At 46.4% G+C, this 19,930-nt stretch overlaps 1 protein-coding gene across 2 annotated transcripts in view; it reads left to right on the top strand.

Annotated features, from left to right (window-relative positions):
* Positions 1-19,930, top strand: part of wnk4b (WNK lysine deficient protein kinase 4b) — a 73,194-nt gene that overhangs the window by 20,381 nt on the left and 32,883 nt on the right. For both annotated transcript variants that reach the window (XM_071385262.1, XM_071385263.1), the window contains exons 2-4: positions 9,514-9,686; positions 10,398-10,618; positions 11,632-11,789. In XM_071385262.1, coding sequence (XP_071241363.1) covers positions 9,514-9,686; positions 10,398-10,618; positions 11,632-11,789 — 552 coding nt within the window. The remainder of the gene's footprint in view (positions 1-9,513; positions 9,687-10,397; positions 10,619-11,631; positions 11,790-19,930) is intronic.

Below are 19,930 nucleotides of genomic sequence, written 5' to 3'. Positions count from 1 at the left end.
AGAAAAAACAGGCTGTTCCTGATAAAGATTCAAACTTCCACTCCTTCTAGACTACCATATGTACACAAACACATTATGGCATAGCCTACACACTGTTTTATATAATACTTACAGACTTATTACAATGCACAACATAAAATACATTTCACACATCTCCACACATCTTCACCTCCCTTTCTCTCTTTCACTCTCTCTCATACATTACACACAAACATGCACAGGCTCCATGGTGCTGCAATTGTGTTTCTGGTATTACTTTTCTGCTGCAGTCTACCTCAGGAAAGAAGGCATTAACAGTTAAAGGGCTGTTTTTTTCTGCTGCCTTGCCAGGGTTTTTTCTAGATCAAACTGGGGCTTAGGTGGTGGTGGGTGTGGCGAGGGTGTGGCAATGGTCGTGGCCAATGGTGCGGTCATCGACCAAACATTTTCGAGGTACTCCTGTTGGCCATAGTGACACATTTTTCCATGTGGCGGAAATAAAATGTTGCAGTTTTAAAGCTAATTTCCTGCAGTTCTACACATTTTGCCATGGCTTATGCTATCCGAGTGACTGAAATATTATAACAAAATCAATGGGGGTCCCATGTCATGACAAAAATACTCCTGAATGCATAATTTGGGGAATTTTTCATTCTCCCTGATTGTCTAGCTTTTATTTTGGTGAATGTAAGTTCTCAAAGATGATCTTATTAAAACATGTAAAGGTCCATTATATTTTCTACATAGTTTTTATCTGGTTTTAGTCATTTAAGTTTACACTAAAAAACATTTTCCATACCGAAAATTACTGTTTGGACATAGGCGGCACGCCAAGACTTTTCTATGCAGAAAAAAACCCTGTGTGCTCTTGCCATCTTTCTGCCGGAATGTGTTCAACAGCACCGTCATCCAATTAAAAACGACTGAGAATTCTCCAAAACCACAGCCACTTGGACTGATCTCCTGCTAATGATTCAGACATAGACCCTATATCCACTCTGTATGCATTGACAAAAAATATTCCCCAAAGCTACTGTTAATCCAGCAAGCATTCTCCTTAGTATTGGTTCCTTTGGTGGAGATGGACACTAGCCAGGGTTTATAGCCAGGGCACAGAGGCACATTCTCATAGTGCTATTACCTCTTTTGGGCTGAATTCTGACGTTCTCTCATAGCTCCTGGGCAGTGTTCTCGTTCTTAAAGATCTTTCCCTCCTAAAAGCTTGACTTTGTCCTGGTCAAGTTTGGCACAGCAGGACTTGGGTATATTAAACCACAGCTTTGAAAGTCCTATTCAAATGTGAGCAGTATTTTATTTGAGTTATGGAGCCAGTGAGCTCCCCCTGCTCCCATTCACTTTCAACAGAAAATAAATCTCAGTTTCCTGTTAGATAAGTCATACTCAAACTAGCAGGTCCAGGAACAGGCACGGAGTGCACCTCTTTCTATAGGCAGATAAGACCCAATGTTGTTTGGCTAGTCTGTGGTCAGATCGTCATAGCAGCCCACAAGCTACAGTACACTCTACATATCTCTATTTGGAGCCAGAACAGTGATTTGACACTATTACAGAAATAGTATTTTCTTAGACAGCGACCCAACATTTTTACAATACAGTGTTAACAGCCAACTCCATGGAAAACAACTGACAAAAGAGGATCTGTCAATTTCTCCTAAGAAGTGAGCCATCCTGTCTGTATATACAGTTGAAGTCGGGAGAGTACATACACTTTAGCCAAATAGATTTAAACTCAGTTTTTCACAATTCCTGACATTTAATCCTAGTAAAAATTCCCAGTCTTAGGTCAGTTAGGATCACCACTTTATTTTAAGAATATGAAATGACAGAATAATTGTCACGATCGTCAAAGGGAGAGAGATTGGACCAAGGCGCAGCGTGTGCAAAATACATCTTCTTTTATTAGAAGAGAGGAAAAAACACGAAAACGAACACTATACACAAAACAAACCAAAACAAACAAACAGGTCCGGGGTGGGTCTTAATATGGCGGCGGCTCGGGTGCGGGACGTGGCCACCACTCCACCATTGTCAATATCCGCTTCGGTGTCTCTGGTAGATCCTGGCTGACTGGCGGATTCAGCCGATCCTGGCTGGCGGGCGGATTCAGCCGTTCATGGCTGGCGGGCAACTCTGGCTGCTCATGGCTGGCGGGCGACTCTGGCTGCTCATGGCTGGCGGGCGACTCTGGCTGCTCATGGCTGGCGGGCGACTCTGGCTGCTCATGGCTGGCGGGCGACTCTGGCTGCTCATGGCTGGCGGGCGGCTCTGGCTGCTCATGGCTGGCTGGCGGCTCTGGCTGCTCATGGCTGGCTGGCTGCTCATGGCTGGCTGGCGGCTCTGGCTGCTCATGGCTCGCTGACGGCTCTGGCTGCTCATGGCTCGCTGACGGCTCTGGCTGCTCATGGCTCGCTGACGGCTCTGGCTGCTCATGGCTCGCTGACGGCTCTGGCTGCTCATGGCTCGCTGGCGGCTCTGGCAGATCCTGTCTGGTTGGCGGCTCTGGCAGATCCTGTCTGGTTGGCGGCTCTGGCAGATCCTGTCTGGTTGGCGGCTCTGGCAGATCCTGTCTGACGAATGGCTCTAGCGGCTCCTGACTGACTAACGGCTCTGACGGCTCGGGACAGACGGGCGGCTCTAATGGCTCTGTGCAGACGGATGGCTCAGATGGCGCTGGGTAGACGGATGGCTCAGATGGCGCTGGGTAGACGGATGGCTCAGATGGCGCTGGGTAGACGGATGGCTCAGATGGCACTTGGTAGACGGATGGCTCAGATGGCGTTTGGCAGACGGGCAGCTCTGGCCGGCTGAGGCGCACTGTAGGCCTGGTGCGTGGTGCCGGAACTGGTGGTACCGGGCTGGGGACACGCACCTGAAGGCTAGTGCGGGGAGAAGGAACAGGGCATACTTGACCCTGGAGACGCACATTAGGCCTAGTGCGTGGTGCCGGAACTGGTGGTACCGGGCTGGGGACACGCATCTCAGGGCTAGTGCGGGGAGCAGCAACAGGACACACTGGGCTCTCAAAGCGCACTATAGTCCTGGTGCGTGGTACCGGCACAGGTGGTACCGGGCTGAGGGCACGCACCTCAGGGCGAGTGCGGGGAGAAGCAACAGTGCGTACAGGGCTCTGGATACGCACAAGAGGCTTGGTGCGTGGTACCGGAACTGGTGGTACCGGACTGGGGACACGCATCTCAAGGCTAGTGCGGGGAAGAGGAACAGGGCTCTGGAGACGCACAGGAAGCCTGGTGCGTGGTGTAGGCACTGGTGGTACTGGGCTGGGGCGGGGAGGTGGCGCCGGAAATACCGGACCGTGCAGGCGTACTGGCTCCCTTGAGCACCGAGCCTGCCCAACCTTACCTGGTTGAATGCTCCCCGTCGCCCGACCAGTGCGGGGAGATGGAATAACCCGCACCGGGCTATGTAGGCGAACCGGGGACACCATGCGTAAGGCTGGTACCATGTATGCCGGCCCGAGGAGACGCACTGGAGACCAGACGCGTTGAGCCGGCTTCATGGCACCTGGCTCAATGCCCAATCTAGCCCTACCAGTGCGGGGAGGTGGAATAACCCGCACCGGGCTATGAACACGTACAGGAGACACCATGCGCTCTACTGCGTAACACGGTGTCTGCCCGTACTCTCGCTCTCCACGGTAAGTACAGGGAGTATGCGCAGGTCTCCTACCTGACTTCGCCACACTCCCTTTAAGCCCCCCCCCCAATAATTTTTTGGGGCTGACTCACAGGCTTCCTACCGCGTCGTTTTGCTGCCTCCATTCGCCGGTATCCCTTCTCGCACTGCGCCAGAGAATCCCAGGCGGGCTCCGGCATTCGCCCTGGGTCGATCGCCCACCTGTCGATCTCCTCCCACGTAGTGTAGTCCAGTACGCTCCCATTGCCATTCCTCCTTGCGTTGCTCCTGTTGCCGCTGATCACGCTGCTTGATCCTTGTTTGGTGGGTAATTCTGTCACGATCGTCAAAGGGAGAGAGATTGGACCAAGGCGCAGCGTGTGCAAAATACATCTTCTTTTATTAGAAGAGAGGAAAAAACACAAAAACGAACACTATACACAAAACAAAACAAAACAAAACAACAAACGACCGTGAAGCTAAATGACGTAAGTGCATGGACAAGCAACAAATGTTCAACATAGACAATTACCCACAAATACATGATGCCCATGGCTGCCTTAAATATGGCTCCCAATCAGAGACAAATGAAAAACATCTGTCTCTGATTGAGAACCACTCAGGCAACCATAGACATACCTAGACACATTCACTCAACCATAGACATACCTAGACACATTCACTCAACACAAACCCATACACTACACCCAACACCCCCTTTACCATATAACCACCCAAACTAGACAAAACACAAACATTCCCCATGTCACACCCTGACCTAACTAAAATAATAAAGAAAACAAAGAATACTAAGGCCAGGGCGTGACAATAATAGTAGAGAGAATGATTTATTTCAGCTTTTATTTCTTTCATCACATTCCCAGTGGGTCAGAAGTTTACATACACTCAATTAGTATTAGGTGGCATTGCCTTTAAATTGTTTAACTTGGGTCAAACGTTTTGTGTAGCCTTCCACAAGCTTCCCACAATGTTGGGTGAATTTTGGCCCATTCCTCCTGACAGAGCTGGTGTAACTGAGTCAGGTTTGTAGGCCTCCTTGCTCGCACACGCTTTTTCAGTTCTGCCCACAAATGTTCTATAGGATTGAGGTCAGGGCTTTGTGATGGCCACTCTAATACCTTGACTTTGTTGTCCTTTAGCCATTTTGCCACAACTTTGGAAGTCTGCTTGGGGTCATTGTCCATTTGGAAGACCCATTTGCGACCAAGCTTTAACTTCCAGACTGATGTCTTGAGATGTTGCTTCAATATATCCAGATAAATTTCCTCCCTCATGATGCCATCTATTTTGTGAAGTGCACCAGTCCCTCCTGCAGCAAAGCACCCCCACAACATGATGCTGCCACCCCCGTACTTCACGGTTGGGATGGTGTTCTTTGCTTGCAAGCATCCTCCTTTTTCCTCCAAACATAACGATGGTCATTATGGCCAAACAGTTCTATTTTTGTTTCATCAGACCAGAGGACATTTCTCCAAAAAGTACCATCTTTGTCCCCATGTGCAGTTTCAAACCGTATTCTGGCTTTTTTATGGCGGTGTCTTCTTCCTTGCTGATGGCCTTTCAGGCTATGTCGATATAGGACTCGTTTTACTGTGGATATAGATACTTTTGTACCTGTTTCCCCCAGCATCTTCACAAGGTCCTTTGCTGTTGTTCTGGGATTGATTTGCACTTTTCGCACCAAAGTACGTTCATCCCTAGGAGACAGAACTCGTCTCCTTCCTGAGCGGTATGATGGCTGCGTGGTCCCATGGTGTTTATACTTGCGTACTATTGTTTGTACAGATGATCGTGGTACCTTCAGGCGTTTGGAAATTGCTCCCAAGGATGAACCAGACTTGTGGAGGTCTACAATTATTTTCTGAGGTCTTGGCTGATTTCTTTTGATTTTCCCATGATGTCAAGCAAAGAGGCACTGAGTTTGAAGGTATGCCTTGAAATACATCCACAGGTACACCTCCAATTGACTCAAATGATGTCAATTAGCCTATCAGAAGCTTCTAAAGCCATGACATAATTTTCTGGAATTTTACAAGCTGTTTAAAGGCACAGTCAACTTTGTGTATGTAAACTTCTGACCCACTGGAATTGTGATACAGTGAATTATAAGTGAAATAATCTGTCTGTCAACAATTGTGTGCATGACATCTACTGTCATGCACACAGTAGATGTCCTTACCGACTTGCCAAAACTATAGTTTTTTAACAAGAAATTTGTGGAGTGGTTGAAAAACGAGTTTTAATGACTCCAACATAAGTGTATGTAAACTTCCGACTTCAACTGTATAGTGGGGTCCGAAATTATTAACACCCTTGATAAAGATGAGCAATAATTGTATTATATTATTTTATACTAATACAATTACTCAGATAAATACATTTTGTTGAACAAGTAATTGTTTATTTTCTCAAAAAGGTAGGGGTCAAAATTATTGACACCCCTAAAGATTCTTATAAATTAAGTAGTCAAAAAATTTGGTCCCATATTCCTAACAAACAATGAATACATCAAGCTTGTGACTCTACAAACTTGGATGCATTTGCAGTTAGCTTTGGCTCTGTTTTACATTATTTTGTGCCCAATAAAAATGAATGGTAAATAATGTATTGTGTCATATCGAAGTCACTTTTATTTTAAATTAGAATATGTTTCTAACACATCTACATTAATGTGGATCCTACCATGATTACGGATAATCCTGAATGAATCGTGACTAATGATGAGTGACAAATTTACCGAGTGTTAAATATCATACCCCCAAGACACACACATACACACTCATCTTCATGAACTTTTCCGATGGAGCCAGATCAAAGTTGCAGCAAATCAAAGTACCCGTCTTTTCCTCGAATTGGTGGCAGAGAGCTAGAGGTGGTAAGTTCACTGCTTCTGACGGCTCCCGACTAAATCATTTCACTGGCTGGTGTTTGATCACCAAATCCGTTCCTGGTGGGTTGAAAGAGATCTAGAGAGATGGGGAGAGTGAGATGAAGTGATTGAGTGAGGAGCCTCACACAGCTGTTTTTCTTTATGTGGGGTTCATTCCTGGAAGCGGCAAACCCAAAAATAGGTTGTCCAGTGAAGGAAGAAATCAACCCCCTGCTCTCTACCCCCATCACCCCTCCATCCCCCCACCAGCCAGTCATGACCTGGTCCCACTGCCACTCTTACATAAGCTAGGTAGCATCGTTGGACATCCCGCATCATCTTGGCTCTCTGTGAACTTAGTAAAATGGAGCTAGTGTGTGCTGTAAACAGGACAACCCTCATTCAGGTTGACTTTGGCACCCACTTTGCACTGTCACTGTGCGTTAGTGTCACGATGCCCGGGTGCCAAATTCTACCAATAGTGCTCCTTATTGTTGTGAGCTTGGCTCCTGGATCAGGACACTTGACTGAGAATGACAGCTTGATGTTTGTGGACAGAGCAGGCATGCAGTAGGACAGCCTGTGTTCTGAGAGGGACAGCAGAGGGCAGTGAGAACTACTGGCCTGATATCCCCGCCTTATTGTTGCGTAATCTTTAGAGTGAGTGTGGACAGTTGGTCTCCTACAGCACTTGTCTCCTGGGAGAGAGAGTGAGAGAGAGGCGTCTGTTGCTTTGTACTGAAAACCACCGGCTGGGCTGTTGTCGTGTGTAAAAACCCCATCAAGCATTTTGGAAACACAAACAAACACATGCTGCTGAACCTGTCTGAAACAATCACTTTTGTTTTCTCTATAATTGATGCATTGATTTCTGGGAATTCTGCTCTAACCCCCTCCAACAACATTGAAGCTAGAGAACACTTGGTGCCATTAGAGAACTGTTACGCGTCAGTGTTTCCAAGCCCCGGGTAGAGTAATGTGTGCCTTATGAGAGGGCTGGGGATGGCAGGTTTCTGGCTTGGCACAACTCTTCCTCTTTGGTCTCTGGCACTGGTCTTTTACATCTCTTCCCACCACAGGCTGATAGTTAGAGTACTGGCTACTGTATCAATACTGTCATCTATTCACATCTAGATTTTTGTATATATATTTAAAGCTATGTCTGTTAATCTGCAAATATTATGCAGTGAACTCACACGATTGTGTAACCTTATGCAATGAAACCCAGCCACCTATAATTACATTGAGGGGCCTAGATACATTTGCAGGTTGCGTAATAGATGACTTAGCATTGACCTGTACATTGTGTATTATATACTGTATGTTTGTGTCTCGTCCATTTCACCTCTAATCTCAATACTTCTGTATATAGCAATGTATTCTCCCTTTCCCTCTCGTAATGCTAAACTCAGCAAAAAAAGAAACGTCCTCTCACTATCAACTACGTTTATTTTCAGCAAACTTAACATCTGTAAATATTTGTATGAACGTAACAAGATTCAACAGCTGAGACATAAACTGAAGAAGTTCCACAGACATGTGACTAACAGAAATTGAATAATGTGTCCCTAAACAAAGGGGCGGTCAAAATCAAAAGTAACAGTCAGTATCTGGTGTGGCCACCAGCTGCATTAAGAACTGCAGTGCATCTCCTCCTCATGGACTGCACCAGATTTGCCAGTTCTTGCTATGAGATGTTACCCCACTCTTCCACTAAGGCACCTGCTAGTTCCCGGACATTTCTGGGGGGAAGGGCCCTAGTCCTCTCCCTCCGATCCAACAGGTCCCAGACGTGCTCAATGGGATTGAGATCCGGGCTCTTCACTGACCATGGCAGAACACTGACATTCCTGTCTTGCAGGAAATCACTCACAGAACGAGCAGTATGGCTGGTGGCAATGTCATGCTGGAGGGTCACAACAGGATGAGCGTGCAGGAAGGGTACCACATGAGGGAGGAGGATGTCTTCCCTGTAACGCACAGCGTTGAGATTGCCTGCAATGACAACAAGCTCAGTCCGAAGATGCTGTGACACACCTCACCAGACTATGACGGACCCTCCACCTCCAAATCGATCCCGCTCCAGAGTTCAGGCCTCGGTGTAACGCTCATTCCTTCAACGATAAACACGAATCCGACCATCACCCTTGGTGAGACAAAACCGTGACTCGTCAGTGTAGAGCACTTTTTGCCAGTCCTGTCTGGTCCAGCGACGGTGGGTTTGTGCCCATAGGGGACGTTCTTGCCGGTGATGTCTGGTGAGGACCTGCCTTACAACAGGCCTACAAGCCCTCAATCCAGCCTCTCTCAGCCTATTGTGGACAGTCTGAGCACTGATGGAGGGATTGTGCGTTCCTGGTGTAACTCGGGCAGTTGTTGTTGCCATCCTGTACCTGTCCCGCAGGTGTAATGTTCAGATGTACCGATCCTGTGCAGGTGTTGTTACATGTGGTCTGCCACTGCGAGGACAATCAGCTATTCGTCCTGTCTCCCTGTAGTGTTGTCTTAGGCGTCTCACAGTACGGACATTTCAATTTATTGCCCTGGCCACATCTGCAGCCCTCATGCCTCCTTGCAGCATGCCTAAGGCACGTTCAGGCAGATGAGCAGGGACCCTGGGAATCTTTCTTTTGGTGTTTTTCAGAGTTAGTAGAAAGGCCTCTTTAGTGTCCTAAGTTTTCATAACTGTGACCTTAATTCACTACCGTTTGTAAGCTGTTAGTGTCTTAACAACCGTTCCACAGGTGTATGTTCATTCATTGTTTATGGTTCATTGGACAAGCATGGGAAACAGTGTTTAAACCCTTTACAATGAAGATCTGTGAAGTTATTTGGATTTTTACGAATTATCTCTGAAAGACAGGGTCCTGAAAAAGGGACATTTATTTTTTTGCTGAGTTTATATTTGTGTCTACTCTATTGTACATCTATAACCTACTATGTGTATAGTCTCACCACTATAATAATGTATTCTCCTCTTCCTTCTCCAGACGCGGAGGCTGACGAAGGTGGAGCGTCAGCGTTTCAGTGAGGAGGTGGAGATGCTGAAGGGGCTGCAGCACCCCAATATCGTCCGCTTCTACGACTCCTGGAAGGACAACTGCAAGGGCCACAAGTGCATCCTTCTGGTCACCGAGCTCATGACATCAGGCACCCTCAAGACGTGAGAAAAAGGGATACAATTTGTATGTATCTGCATCCAGTATGAAGGAAGTTAGAGGTAGTTTCACAAGCCAATGCTAACTAGCTTAGCACAAAGACTGAAAGTATGCTAGCTGTACCCGAAGACTTAGTCTTGGTGCTAAGCTAGTTAACATTGGCTCAAGAAACTAGCTTTAACTTTCTTCATACTGGACTCAGATACATAAAAATAGTTTCCATTAGTTCATCTGACTCTCAGAAAATAGATAAAGGTCTTCATTGCCAAAATCCTAAACTATCCCTTTAAGTCCATCCACTGCCTGAGTAATAAGCAGATGGGGAAAAGTATGTGCCATTTTCCTACGTCATCTCCTTGTAAAAGGGTGTGCAAAAGACTTCAAGCAGATATGCTTTCCATCTGTGTTTTTCTGTTCATGTTAGTGAATCTACTGAATTGGTGTGTTAGCCATGTGGCTAACATCTGTCGAAATGGAGTGTCACTCTCAATTTGACCATGACAGGAGAAAATTGGTTCCAGATGTTACCTCATCCTCAGGCTTTCAGATTCAGTGTGAGCACCCCTGGTCCATGGTGCTCTGTAACTTAGTAACACTTGTTGCTTACACTGTTGTACCCCATGGTTCCAATCGCTCAGTTGGTTGGACACCAGGGTTTTGGGTTTGAGTCCTGCATAGTCCGCACGTACAGTACTCATATCAGCCTCACCCTACAGGTACCTGAAGAGATTCAAGGAGATGAAGCTGAAGCTGCTGCAGCGCTGGAGCCACCAGATCCTGAAGGGCCTCCACTTCCTCCACACCCGCACCCCGCCCATCATCCACAGGGACCTCAAGTGTGACAACATCTTCATCACCGGCCCCACAGGCTCCGTCAAGATCGGCGATCTGGGCCTGGCCACACTAAAGAGTGCCTCGTTCGCCAAGAGTGTCATTGGTGAGTCTCCCAACTACCCACAGCCACAGCACTTCAGTTGACACTGACACTCAGTATGATGGAGTGCATCAGGGCTCTATTCTAGACCCTGTGACTATTGAATATTTCTCAATGTAGGGTTAAAGCGTTCTGTCCCCACTACTAAGGTTTTAAAGTGAGACTTACGTAATAGCTGAAACCTCATAGAGGGTGTTAAAACTTTTTGCCACCTACAACACTTACTATTTGCTATTTGCTTTAATTTCTTTTAAAATGTGTATTACATAGATACAGTATTGTGTGAAACGGTTATTCAATATTTCAATAAATCATACCTTCCAGTGGCAAACACTCAGTGTAAAATGAGTCCCAGTCCCACTGCTACCTGTGTACTGCTGTCCCTTCAGTGTGGTGTGACCTTAAACTGGAGCAACTGTAAATAAAGCCTTCAATGCCATGTTTTAGGCTGGCCACTGTGTTTATTTATTTGGCTAGGTGTTTATATTTATACTGTCATGGTGCATGACGGCTAGTCTTTGCAGTGACGTCAGCATGGCTGCTCGACATGTTCTAATCTATCTCACTGCTATCACAGTGTTTGGTCTCAGTGACTTTTTAATAGTGTGGGTCATCTAAGTCCCATTTGGAAACCTTCAAACCTACAGACGTTTAACATTTGTTTTACATTATCACACTCGTATAAGATTTGGTGTTGTATCAATAAATAACTTATCTTTTGATTACCTCCTCCTTCTGTACCGCCTTTGATTATTTCTTTCCATTTGAATACACTTGTACTGTAAATGAATAGCAGAACAGTTTGTTGCCAATACACATGTTCTGCACTGTATTACAAGGCACACAGTTGGCTACTTGTTCCAAAGTGGTCAGAGTGAGAATAAATAAGGCCACTGTATTGTGAAATGTAATTGCAGTTGTCAGTGAAGTAGGACCACACTTTGCGCCATTCTCATAACCACTACCATCATACCCCTTCCTCACTCTACCCCCCCCCTCTCTCTCTCTCTCGGTAGGGACTCCTGAGTTCATGGCTCCAGAGATGTACGAGGAGAAGTATGATGAGGCGGTGGACGTCTATGCCTTTGGGATGTGCATGCTTGAGATGACCACGTCTGAGTACCCCTACTCTGAGTGCCAGAACGCTGCCCAGATCTACCGTAAAGTCACCAGCGTGAGTGGATTTCGCTGTCTCTGGTGGATTCTGTGTCCAGTCCATGTTGTTCAGTTTGTCTGTTGTTTCGCTAGATGTCGGTCAGATCTGAAGAGAAACTTGGCCATCTTTCTGGTTGCAGTTTGCAGTTTGACAGCACCACTTGTTCAGTGTAGTGCTGCTTGCCTCTGGGAAGAGGTAAGCAGGAAAGAGGCATTCAAAAGGCGTGCAACATGTGCAAGGATCATCATCTCTTGTTCCTTTCAACTAACTGCTGTTCTCTCTTTCTCTATCCACCCCCCTCTGTCTTTCTTTTGAAGTTGCTTGCTATGTATGCATCACGAATGTGACACAAATAGATACACAAAAACACGCTCAATTACATACTCTCAATTGAGCATTTTGTGGGTCTCTCTCCATTGTGAATGCCACCTACGTTCTCACGTCCATCCCATCCGGTCTCCAAAAATAGAAACCCTCCCCTTGTACCCAACCCTGTTATCTCTGTTACTGAGTGTTTATCAGACCACTAATGGTAATGTACCATCTCTCATCTCTATGCAATGTTGCTGTGACATTTCTCCTCAGCAGAGTCAATTACAGGGTCTCTGTGGAGCTATAATGGTATTTACCAAGTGGACGTCTCTCTTTCACTGCTATAATCAGCTGTTGCACCTTAACGACCAGATTTGGAAGAGCTGAAGGGCTCGGACTTGATTGCTAATTACTGGAATTGGAATTATGCTTTAAGTCTTTTACTTGTCGGAGAACGAGGTCCACATGCAGGAATGGGAACGTCTCCACAATGCTGGATTTTCTCCACTCCACAATTCTGGATTTCTTTGCGGTCATTTGGCCAAACAAACTGAAATCCCCAAGGACCATAATGCACGTTGTGGATTAATTTACATGCAGCTCTTCCAACGTGATTGACGCAGTAAGAACCCACGTGCTAGCTGTGTGTGTGTGTGTGTGTCTGAGCACGCTACAGCCCTGGTACAACATGAGCAGTATTTAGTGCTAGAGTCCAAAGGAGTGTTACAGCTTCGAGGAAGCAAGGCTCTCACTCCGTTATGGGTTTTCTGCCAGAACCACAAAAGCAGTTCGCCAGCCTCTGTATTCAGACGTTCTCCAGCCAGCCTCTGTATTCAGACGTTCTCCAGCCAGCCTCTGTATTCAGACGTTCTCCAGCCAGCCTCTGTATTCAGACGTTCTCCAGCCAGCCTCTGTATTCAGACGTTCTCCAGCCAGCCTCTGTATACAGATGTTCTCCAGCCAGCCTCTGTATTCAGACGTTCTCTAGCCAGCCTCTGTATTCAGACGTTCTCCAGCCATCCTCAGTATTCAGACGTTCTCTAGCCAGCCTCTATTCAGACGTTCTCCAGCCATCCTCAGTATTCAGACGTTCTCCAGCCAGCCTCTGTATACAGATGTTCTCCAGCCATCCTCAGTATTCAGACGTTCTCCAGCCAGCCTCTGTATACAGATGTTCTCCAGCCAGCCTCTGTATTCAGACGTTCTCCAGCCAGCCTCTGTATTCAGACGTTCTCTAGCCATCCTCTGTATTCAGACGTTCTCCAGCCAGCCTCTCTATACAGATGTTCTCCAGCCAGCCTCTGTATTCAGACGTTCTCCAGACAGCCTCTGTATTCAGACTTACATGCTTACTTGCACTGTTGTTTCTTATTTGTGTTGACCTCAGCAGATAAGGATCTCCATGCTTTGTACATACCACAGTTCTAATTCAGCCATGGGGCTTGACCTATAAAGGAAATGAATAGCAGATTATTACTGAGACTACAGCAAATGGCCACCATTCTCCTCCTACACTTGGCCACTGTCTGACATCATTTTATGACAATGTCTGTGTCATCAAATTATCTTGTTCCCTTTCTCAGAGCTATATATTTATGCTATGATAGGAGAGCTGTATATCTTTGTTTACCTGATGGTGAAAGAGGAACAAAGTGGTCTATTGCTGGAATAATATCACTGTCATGTTTAGTAGCCTTCACCAACAGGACAAACAGTGGATATTATATATGGCTCAAGTTTCCCCTGTGCTGTGTGACGTGTGAGATGAGATATTATACGGTATCTGCACAGAAAGACCTATTTGTTTTTCCTTCAGGTGAGCTACATTTCCTTTTCAAGTAGGTGTAAAAGCTTTGTCCTCCCTCTGTGTGTGTGTGTGTTTTGCATGTGTGCGAGTGTGTATTGTGTGTGTTTGTGCATTCTCAGACACAATTGTTGAAATGTGTGTGTGTCTGTGTGTGTGTGTATTTGTGTCTGTGTGTGAACGTGTATCAGTATGAGCATGTGTGGGCGCACAAAAGCCAAGACAATGCCCCCAAGTAACTTTCAAAAACAACAGAGTAAATCCTTTAGCCAATACACCTACAGCAAGTTAACTTGGAGAGTAACACTGTCTTCTCTGGAAGTCTACTGGGTTGAAGTGAGTTCTTACAGAAGCAGAACATTACCCAGTGTGTCAGCTGACGAGGGGTTGCCGCCGCTGACAAAGGACATTGATACGGACAAAATTGATACGATGAGCAGAACTGGCCCAGCATCACTCCTCCAACTCTTCAAAGCCGTCTCTGTGCTGTGGTCTGACTGAGTGTGTGAGGAGACAGACACAGCCTTGTGACCAAGGCGTTAGCGGATGTCCGCTGCGCCTCTTAAAAAGTATGTATTACCAGTTTACTGCTGTGTATCTATGGAGGTTACTGGCCTGTTAAATGTCGTCATAAAATCTATGATTGTAAGGTGGTCCTCATAAGAATGTACTCTAATTGGCTAAGGACTTGTACCTGTAAAGCCACCTAGGGACTTCCTAGGATAGGATAGCTGGTGCCAGCTATATACAGTACAGTACCAATTGGATACACAGGACCTTCCCTAGGACAACAGTACTAAGGGAGGTGTTTAAAGAAGTATACTCAAGGAGTGGCATACAGGTTACAGTAATCCTTTCTGGAGGGAATCCCAATTGTAAAGGTTAATGTACACAAACTTAAGTCACTCACTGAAGTTTTATTTCCAGATTTTCCCCTTTGTTATCTTGAAAAAGAGGCATGTATTGACTGTGTACTATCTACTCAATAATAGATACACTACATGACTAAAAGTATGTGGACACCTGCTCGTCGAACATCTCATTCCAAAAACATGGGCATTAATATGAATTGGTCCCCATGTTGCTGCTATAACAGCCTCCTCTCTTCTGGGAAGGTTTTCCACTAGATGTTGGAACATTGAAGCAGGGGGGGGGCTTGCTTCCATTCAGCCACAAGAGCATTAGTGAGGTCGGGCACTGATGTTGGGCGATTAGGCCTGGCTTGCTGTTGGCGTTCCGATTCATCCCAAAGGTGTTTGATGGGGTTGAGGTCAGGGCACTGTGCAGGCCAGTCAAGTTCTTCCACACCGATCTTGACAAACCATTTCTGTATGGATCTTGCTTTGCGCAAGAGGGCAAACTGTTGCGCAAACTGTTGCCACAAAGTTGGAAGCACAGAATCCTCTAGACTGTCATTGTATGCTGTAGCGTTAAGATATCCCTTCACTGGAACTAAGGGGCCTAGCCCGAACCATGAAAAACAACCCCAGACCATTATTCCTCCTCCAACAAACTTTACAGTTGGCACTATGCATTTGGGCAGGTAGCGTTCTCCTGGCTTCAGCCAAACCAAGAATTGTCTATCGGACTGCCAGATGGTGAAGCGTTTCATCACAGAGAACGTGTTTCCACCGCTCCAGAGTCCAGTGACGGCAAGTTTTACACCACTCCAGCTGACGCTTGGTATTGCACATGGTGATCTTGGGCAATAAAAGTTTCCATGGAAACCCATTTCATGAAGCTCCCGAACGAACATTTATTGTACTGACGTTGCTTCCAGAGGCAGTTTGGAACTCAGTAATGAGTGTTGAAACTGAGGACAGACGATTTTTACCCGCTTCAGCACTCGGCGGTCCCGTTCTGTGAGCTTGTGTGGCCTACCATTTCGCGGCTGAGCCGATGTTGCTCCTAGATGTTTCCACTTCACAATAACAACAGTTACAGTTGACCGGGGCAGCTCTAGCAGGATAGAAATTTGACAAACTGACTTGTTGGAAAGGTGGTATCCTATGACGGTGCCACGTTGAAAGTCACTGAGCTCTTCAGGAAGGCCATTCAACTGCCAATGTTTGTCTATGGAGATTGCATGTCTATGTGCTCGATTTTATATACCTATCAGCAATGGGTGTGGCTGAAATAGCCAAATTCAATAATTTGTAGGGGTGTGTCCACATACTTTTGTAAATATAGTGTATGTTCATTCAATGTGCAGAATACAGAATATTATACATTTCCATTTATCCTACCAACAACCTCAACACATTTGTAATTTCACATGGTAATTAGAAAATTGCATTCTAGGATTCTATGAATACCAGGAACCTTTGTCTTTCCCCCACACAACATATTATCATTAAACAAGAAGTCACCAGGGTTTAATGAAGGCTTCAAAGAACAGGAGTTCCTGGCAGCTTACCAGAGTGTGTAGTTAACATGGCTACCAGCCCTCTAACCCTCCCTCCTCTATCAATTATCCAGTGAGTAACAAATGACTGAATGGCGAGAGTCACCTCTGTGATGAATCTTGTTGAATCAAATGAGTAGATCTCAACCACCATTGAGCCATTCATTCACCTTTCTGGAACAATTGCTAAGAGGATAAAGCTAAGAGGCTTGTGTGATTTCAGTAGGTCTGTGTGGTATGGTGACGTTTACATCACAGTATTGGGAGGTGTGATTGAAGGTCATTGCCTGAAGCCCCATACCTAAGCTCACAGTCTTCACTGAGTGGCAGTCATATTGTTTTCAACTTGGGGTCCAACTATGGGGTGAACAAGGTCTTACAATGCCTTGATTCAGACGGGTTGGGTTAAATGCAGAAGACACATTTCAGTTGAATGTATTCAGTTGTACAACTGATTAGGTATCCTCCTTTTCCCTTATTGAACATGATCTGACTCCATACAATGACATCTTGAGGGCCAATTAAAGGCAATGGGAGAGTCAGACTAATCAGTACATTGCCAATTCCCTACGTACTGCCCACACAACCAAAACCTTCCTGTGCTAAAACAGGGGTACATTGCCTGTTTCCCTTTTTAGTGAGAGAGTGAGGGTGTGAGGAAACAGACACCCCTGGCCATGCCCTCTCTCCACCACCCCTGGGCTGGCCCTCTCTCCACCACCCCTGGGCTGGCCCTCTCTCCACCACCCCTGGCCATGCCCTCTCTCCACCACCCCTGGGCTGGCCCTCTCTCCACCACCCCTGGGCTGGCCCTCTCTCCAACACCTCTGGGCTGGTCCTCTCTCCAACACCTCTGGGCTGGCACTCTCTCCACCACCCCTGGGCTGGCCCTCTCTCCACCACCCCTGGCCATGCCCTCTCTCCACCACCCCTGGGCTGGCCCTCTCTCCAACACCTCTGGGCTGGCCCTCTCTCCAACACCTCTGGGCTGGTCCTCTCTCCAACACCTCTGGGCTGGTCCTCTCTCCAACACCTCTGGGCTGGCCCTCTCTCCAACACCTCTGGGCTGGTCCTCTCTCCAACACCTCTGGGCTGGTCCTCTCTCCAACACCTCTGGGCTGGCCATCTCTCCAACACCTCTGGGCTGGTCCTCTCTCCAATACCTCTGGGCTGGTCCTCTCTCCAACACCTCTGGGCTGGCCCTCTCTCCAACCCCCCCTGGGCTGGCCCTCTCTCCAACACCCCTGAGCTGGTCCTCTCTCCAACACCTCTGGGCTGGCCCTCTCTCCAACACCCCTGGGCTGGCCCTCTCTCCAACACCCCTGGGCTGGCCCTCTCTAGTCTCTACTATTTTCTGCCTCCCAACCAGCCAGTGTTGTGTAGATTTTGTAACTCCACAGCCCCTCCTCTACCTCTCTACTCCACTGCTGGGTTATAATTAGCTAGCAGAGCCATGGACGCCACCACACCACCTCTGTCCCTCCTCCTCCACATGTTTCTGCCCACACACACCGAACACACACCAGGCAATAAGGAGTTCTGACGCACTTCCTTTCTGTGTGTGTGTGTTTGTGGTGGTGGGGGGGGGGGTGTTAAAGGGTCTGCCGCTGATCCAGAAATGTTCTGTTCTTCCTGATTGTGTTTCAAATCAAATCGAATCAAATGTTATTTGTCAAATGCGCCGAATACAACAGGTGTAGACCTTACAGTGAAATGCTTACTTACAAGCCCTTAACCAACAATGCAGTTTTAAGAAAATAATAAGTGTAAAGTAAAAAATAGATAAATAAAAATAGAAAATAATTAAAGAGCAGCAGTAAAATAACAATAGCGAGGCTATATACAGAGGGTACCGGTAGAGAGTCAATGTGTGGGGCACCGGTTAGTCGTTTATTATGTTTCAGAGCTTGTTTCCAGTGACAAAGAGAGGGAGGAGGGAGATTGGTGAGATGAAGAGAGACATAAAGAATAGAGAACTTAATTAGGGTGTTATAATTGACAGAGATATCCCTGTTTTAGTGGTCATCTCCCGAGGCAGACCATACTAACACACGTACTCTACACACACTTACATTGTAATATTGTATGGTGGTATTTTACATTTTGTATTGTAGATACAGTGGGGAGAACAAGTATTTGATACACTGCCGATTTTGCAGGTTTTCCTACTTACAAAGCATGTAGAGGTCTGTAATTTTTATCATAGGTACACTTCAACTGTGAGAGACGGAATCTAAAACAAAAATCCAGAAAATCACATTGTATGATTTTTAAATAATTAATTTGCATTTTATTGCATGACATAAGTATTTGATCACCTACCAACCAGTAAGAATTCCGGCTCTCACAGACCTGTTAGTTTTTCTTTAAGAAGCCCTCCTGTTCTCCACTCATTACCTGTATTAACTGCACCTGTTTGAACTCGTTACCTGTATAAAAGACACCTGTCCACACACTCAATCAAACAGATTCCAACCTCTCCACAATGGCCAAGACCAGAGAGCTGTGTAAGGACATCAGGGATAAAATTGTAGACCTGCACAAGGCTGGGATGGGCTACAGGACAATAGGCAAGCAGCTTGGTGAGAAGGAAACAACTGTTGGCGCAATTATTAGAAAATGGAAGAAGTTCAAGATGACGGTCAATCACCCTCGGTCTGGGGCTCCATGCAAGATTTCACCTCGTGGGGCATCAATGATCATGAGGAAGGTGAGGGATCAGCCCAGAACTACACGGCAGGACCTGGTCAATGACCTGAAGAGAGCTGGGACCACAGTCTCAAAGAAAACCATTAGTAACACACTACGCCGTCATGGATTAAAATCCTGCAGCGCACGCAAGGTCCCCCTGCTTAAGCCAGTGCATGTCCAGGCCTGTCTGAAGTTTGCCAATGACCATCTGGATGATCCAGAGGAGGAATGGGAGAAGGTCATGTGGTCTGATGAGACAAAAATAGAGCTTTTTGGTCTAACTCCACTCACCGTGTTTGGAGGAAGAAGAAGTATGTGTACAACCCCAAGAACACCATCCCAACCGTGAAGCATGGAGGTGGAAACATCATTCTTTGGGGATGCTTTTCTGCAAAGGGGACAGGACGACTGCACCGTATTGAGGGGAGGATGGATGGGGCCATGTATCGCGAGATCTTGGCCAACAACCTCCTTCCCTCAGTAAGAGCATTGAAGATGGGTCGTGGCTGGGTCTTCCAGCATGACAACGACACGAAGCACACAGCCATGGCAACTAAGGAGTGGCTCCGTAAGAAGCATCTCAAGGTCCTGGAGTGGCCAAGCCAGTCTCCAGACCTGAACCCAATAGAAAATCTTTGGAGGGAGCTGAACGTCCGTATTGCCCAGCGACAGCCCCGAAACCTGAAGGATCTGGAGAAGATCTGTAGGGAGGAGTGGGCCAAAATCCCTGCTGCAGTGTGTGCAAACCTAGTCAAGAACTACAGGAAATGTATGATCTCTGTAATTGCAAACAAAGGTTTCTGTACCAAATATTAAGTTCTGCTTTTCTGATGTATCAAATACTTATGTCATGCAATAAAATGCAAATTAATTACTTAAAAATCATACAATGTGATTTTCTGGATTTTTGTTTTAGATTCCGTCTCTCATAGTTGAAGTGTACCTATG

This window comes from Salvelinus alpinus, chromosome 36 (assembly GCF_045679555.1).
Source record: "Salvelinus alpinus chromosome 36, SLU_Salpinus.1, whole genome shotgun sequence".
Lineage (NCBI taxonomy): Eukaryota > Metazoa > Chordata > Actinopteri > Salmoniformes > Salmonidae > Salvelinus > Salvelinus alpinus.
This window is presented reverse-complemented; position numbering and strand designations above follow the sequence as displayed.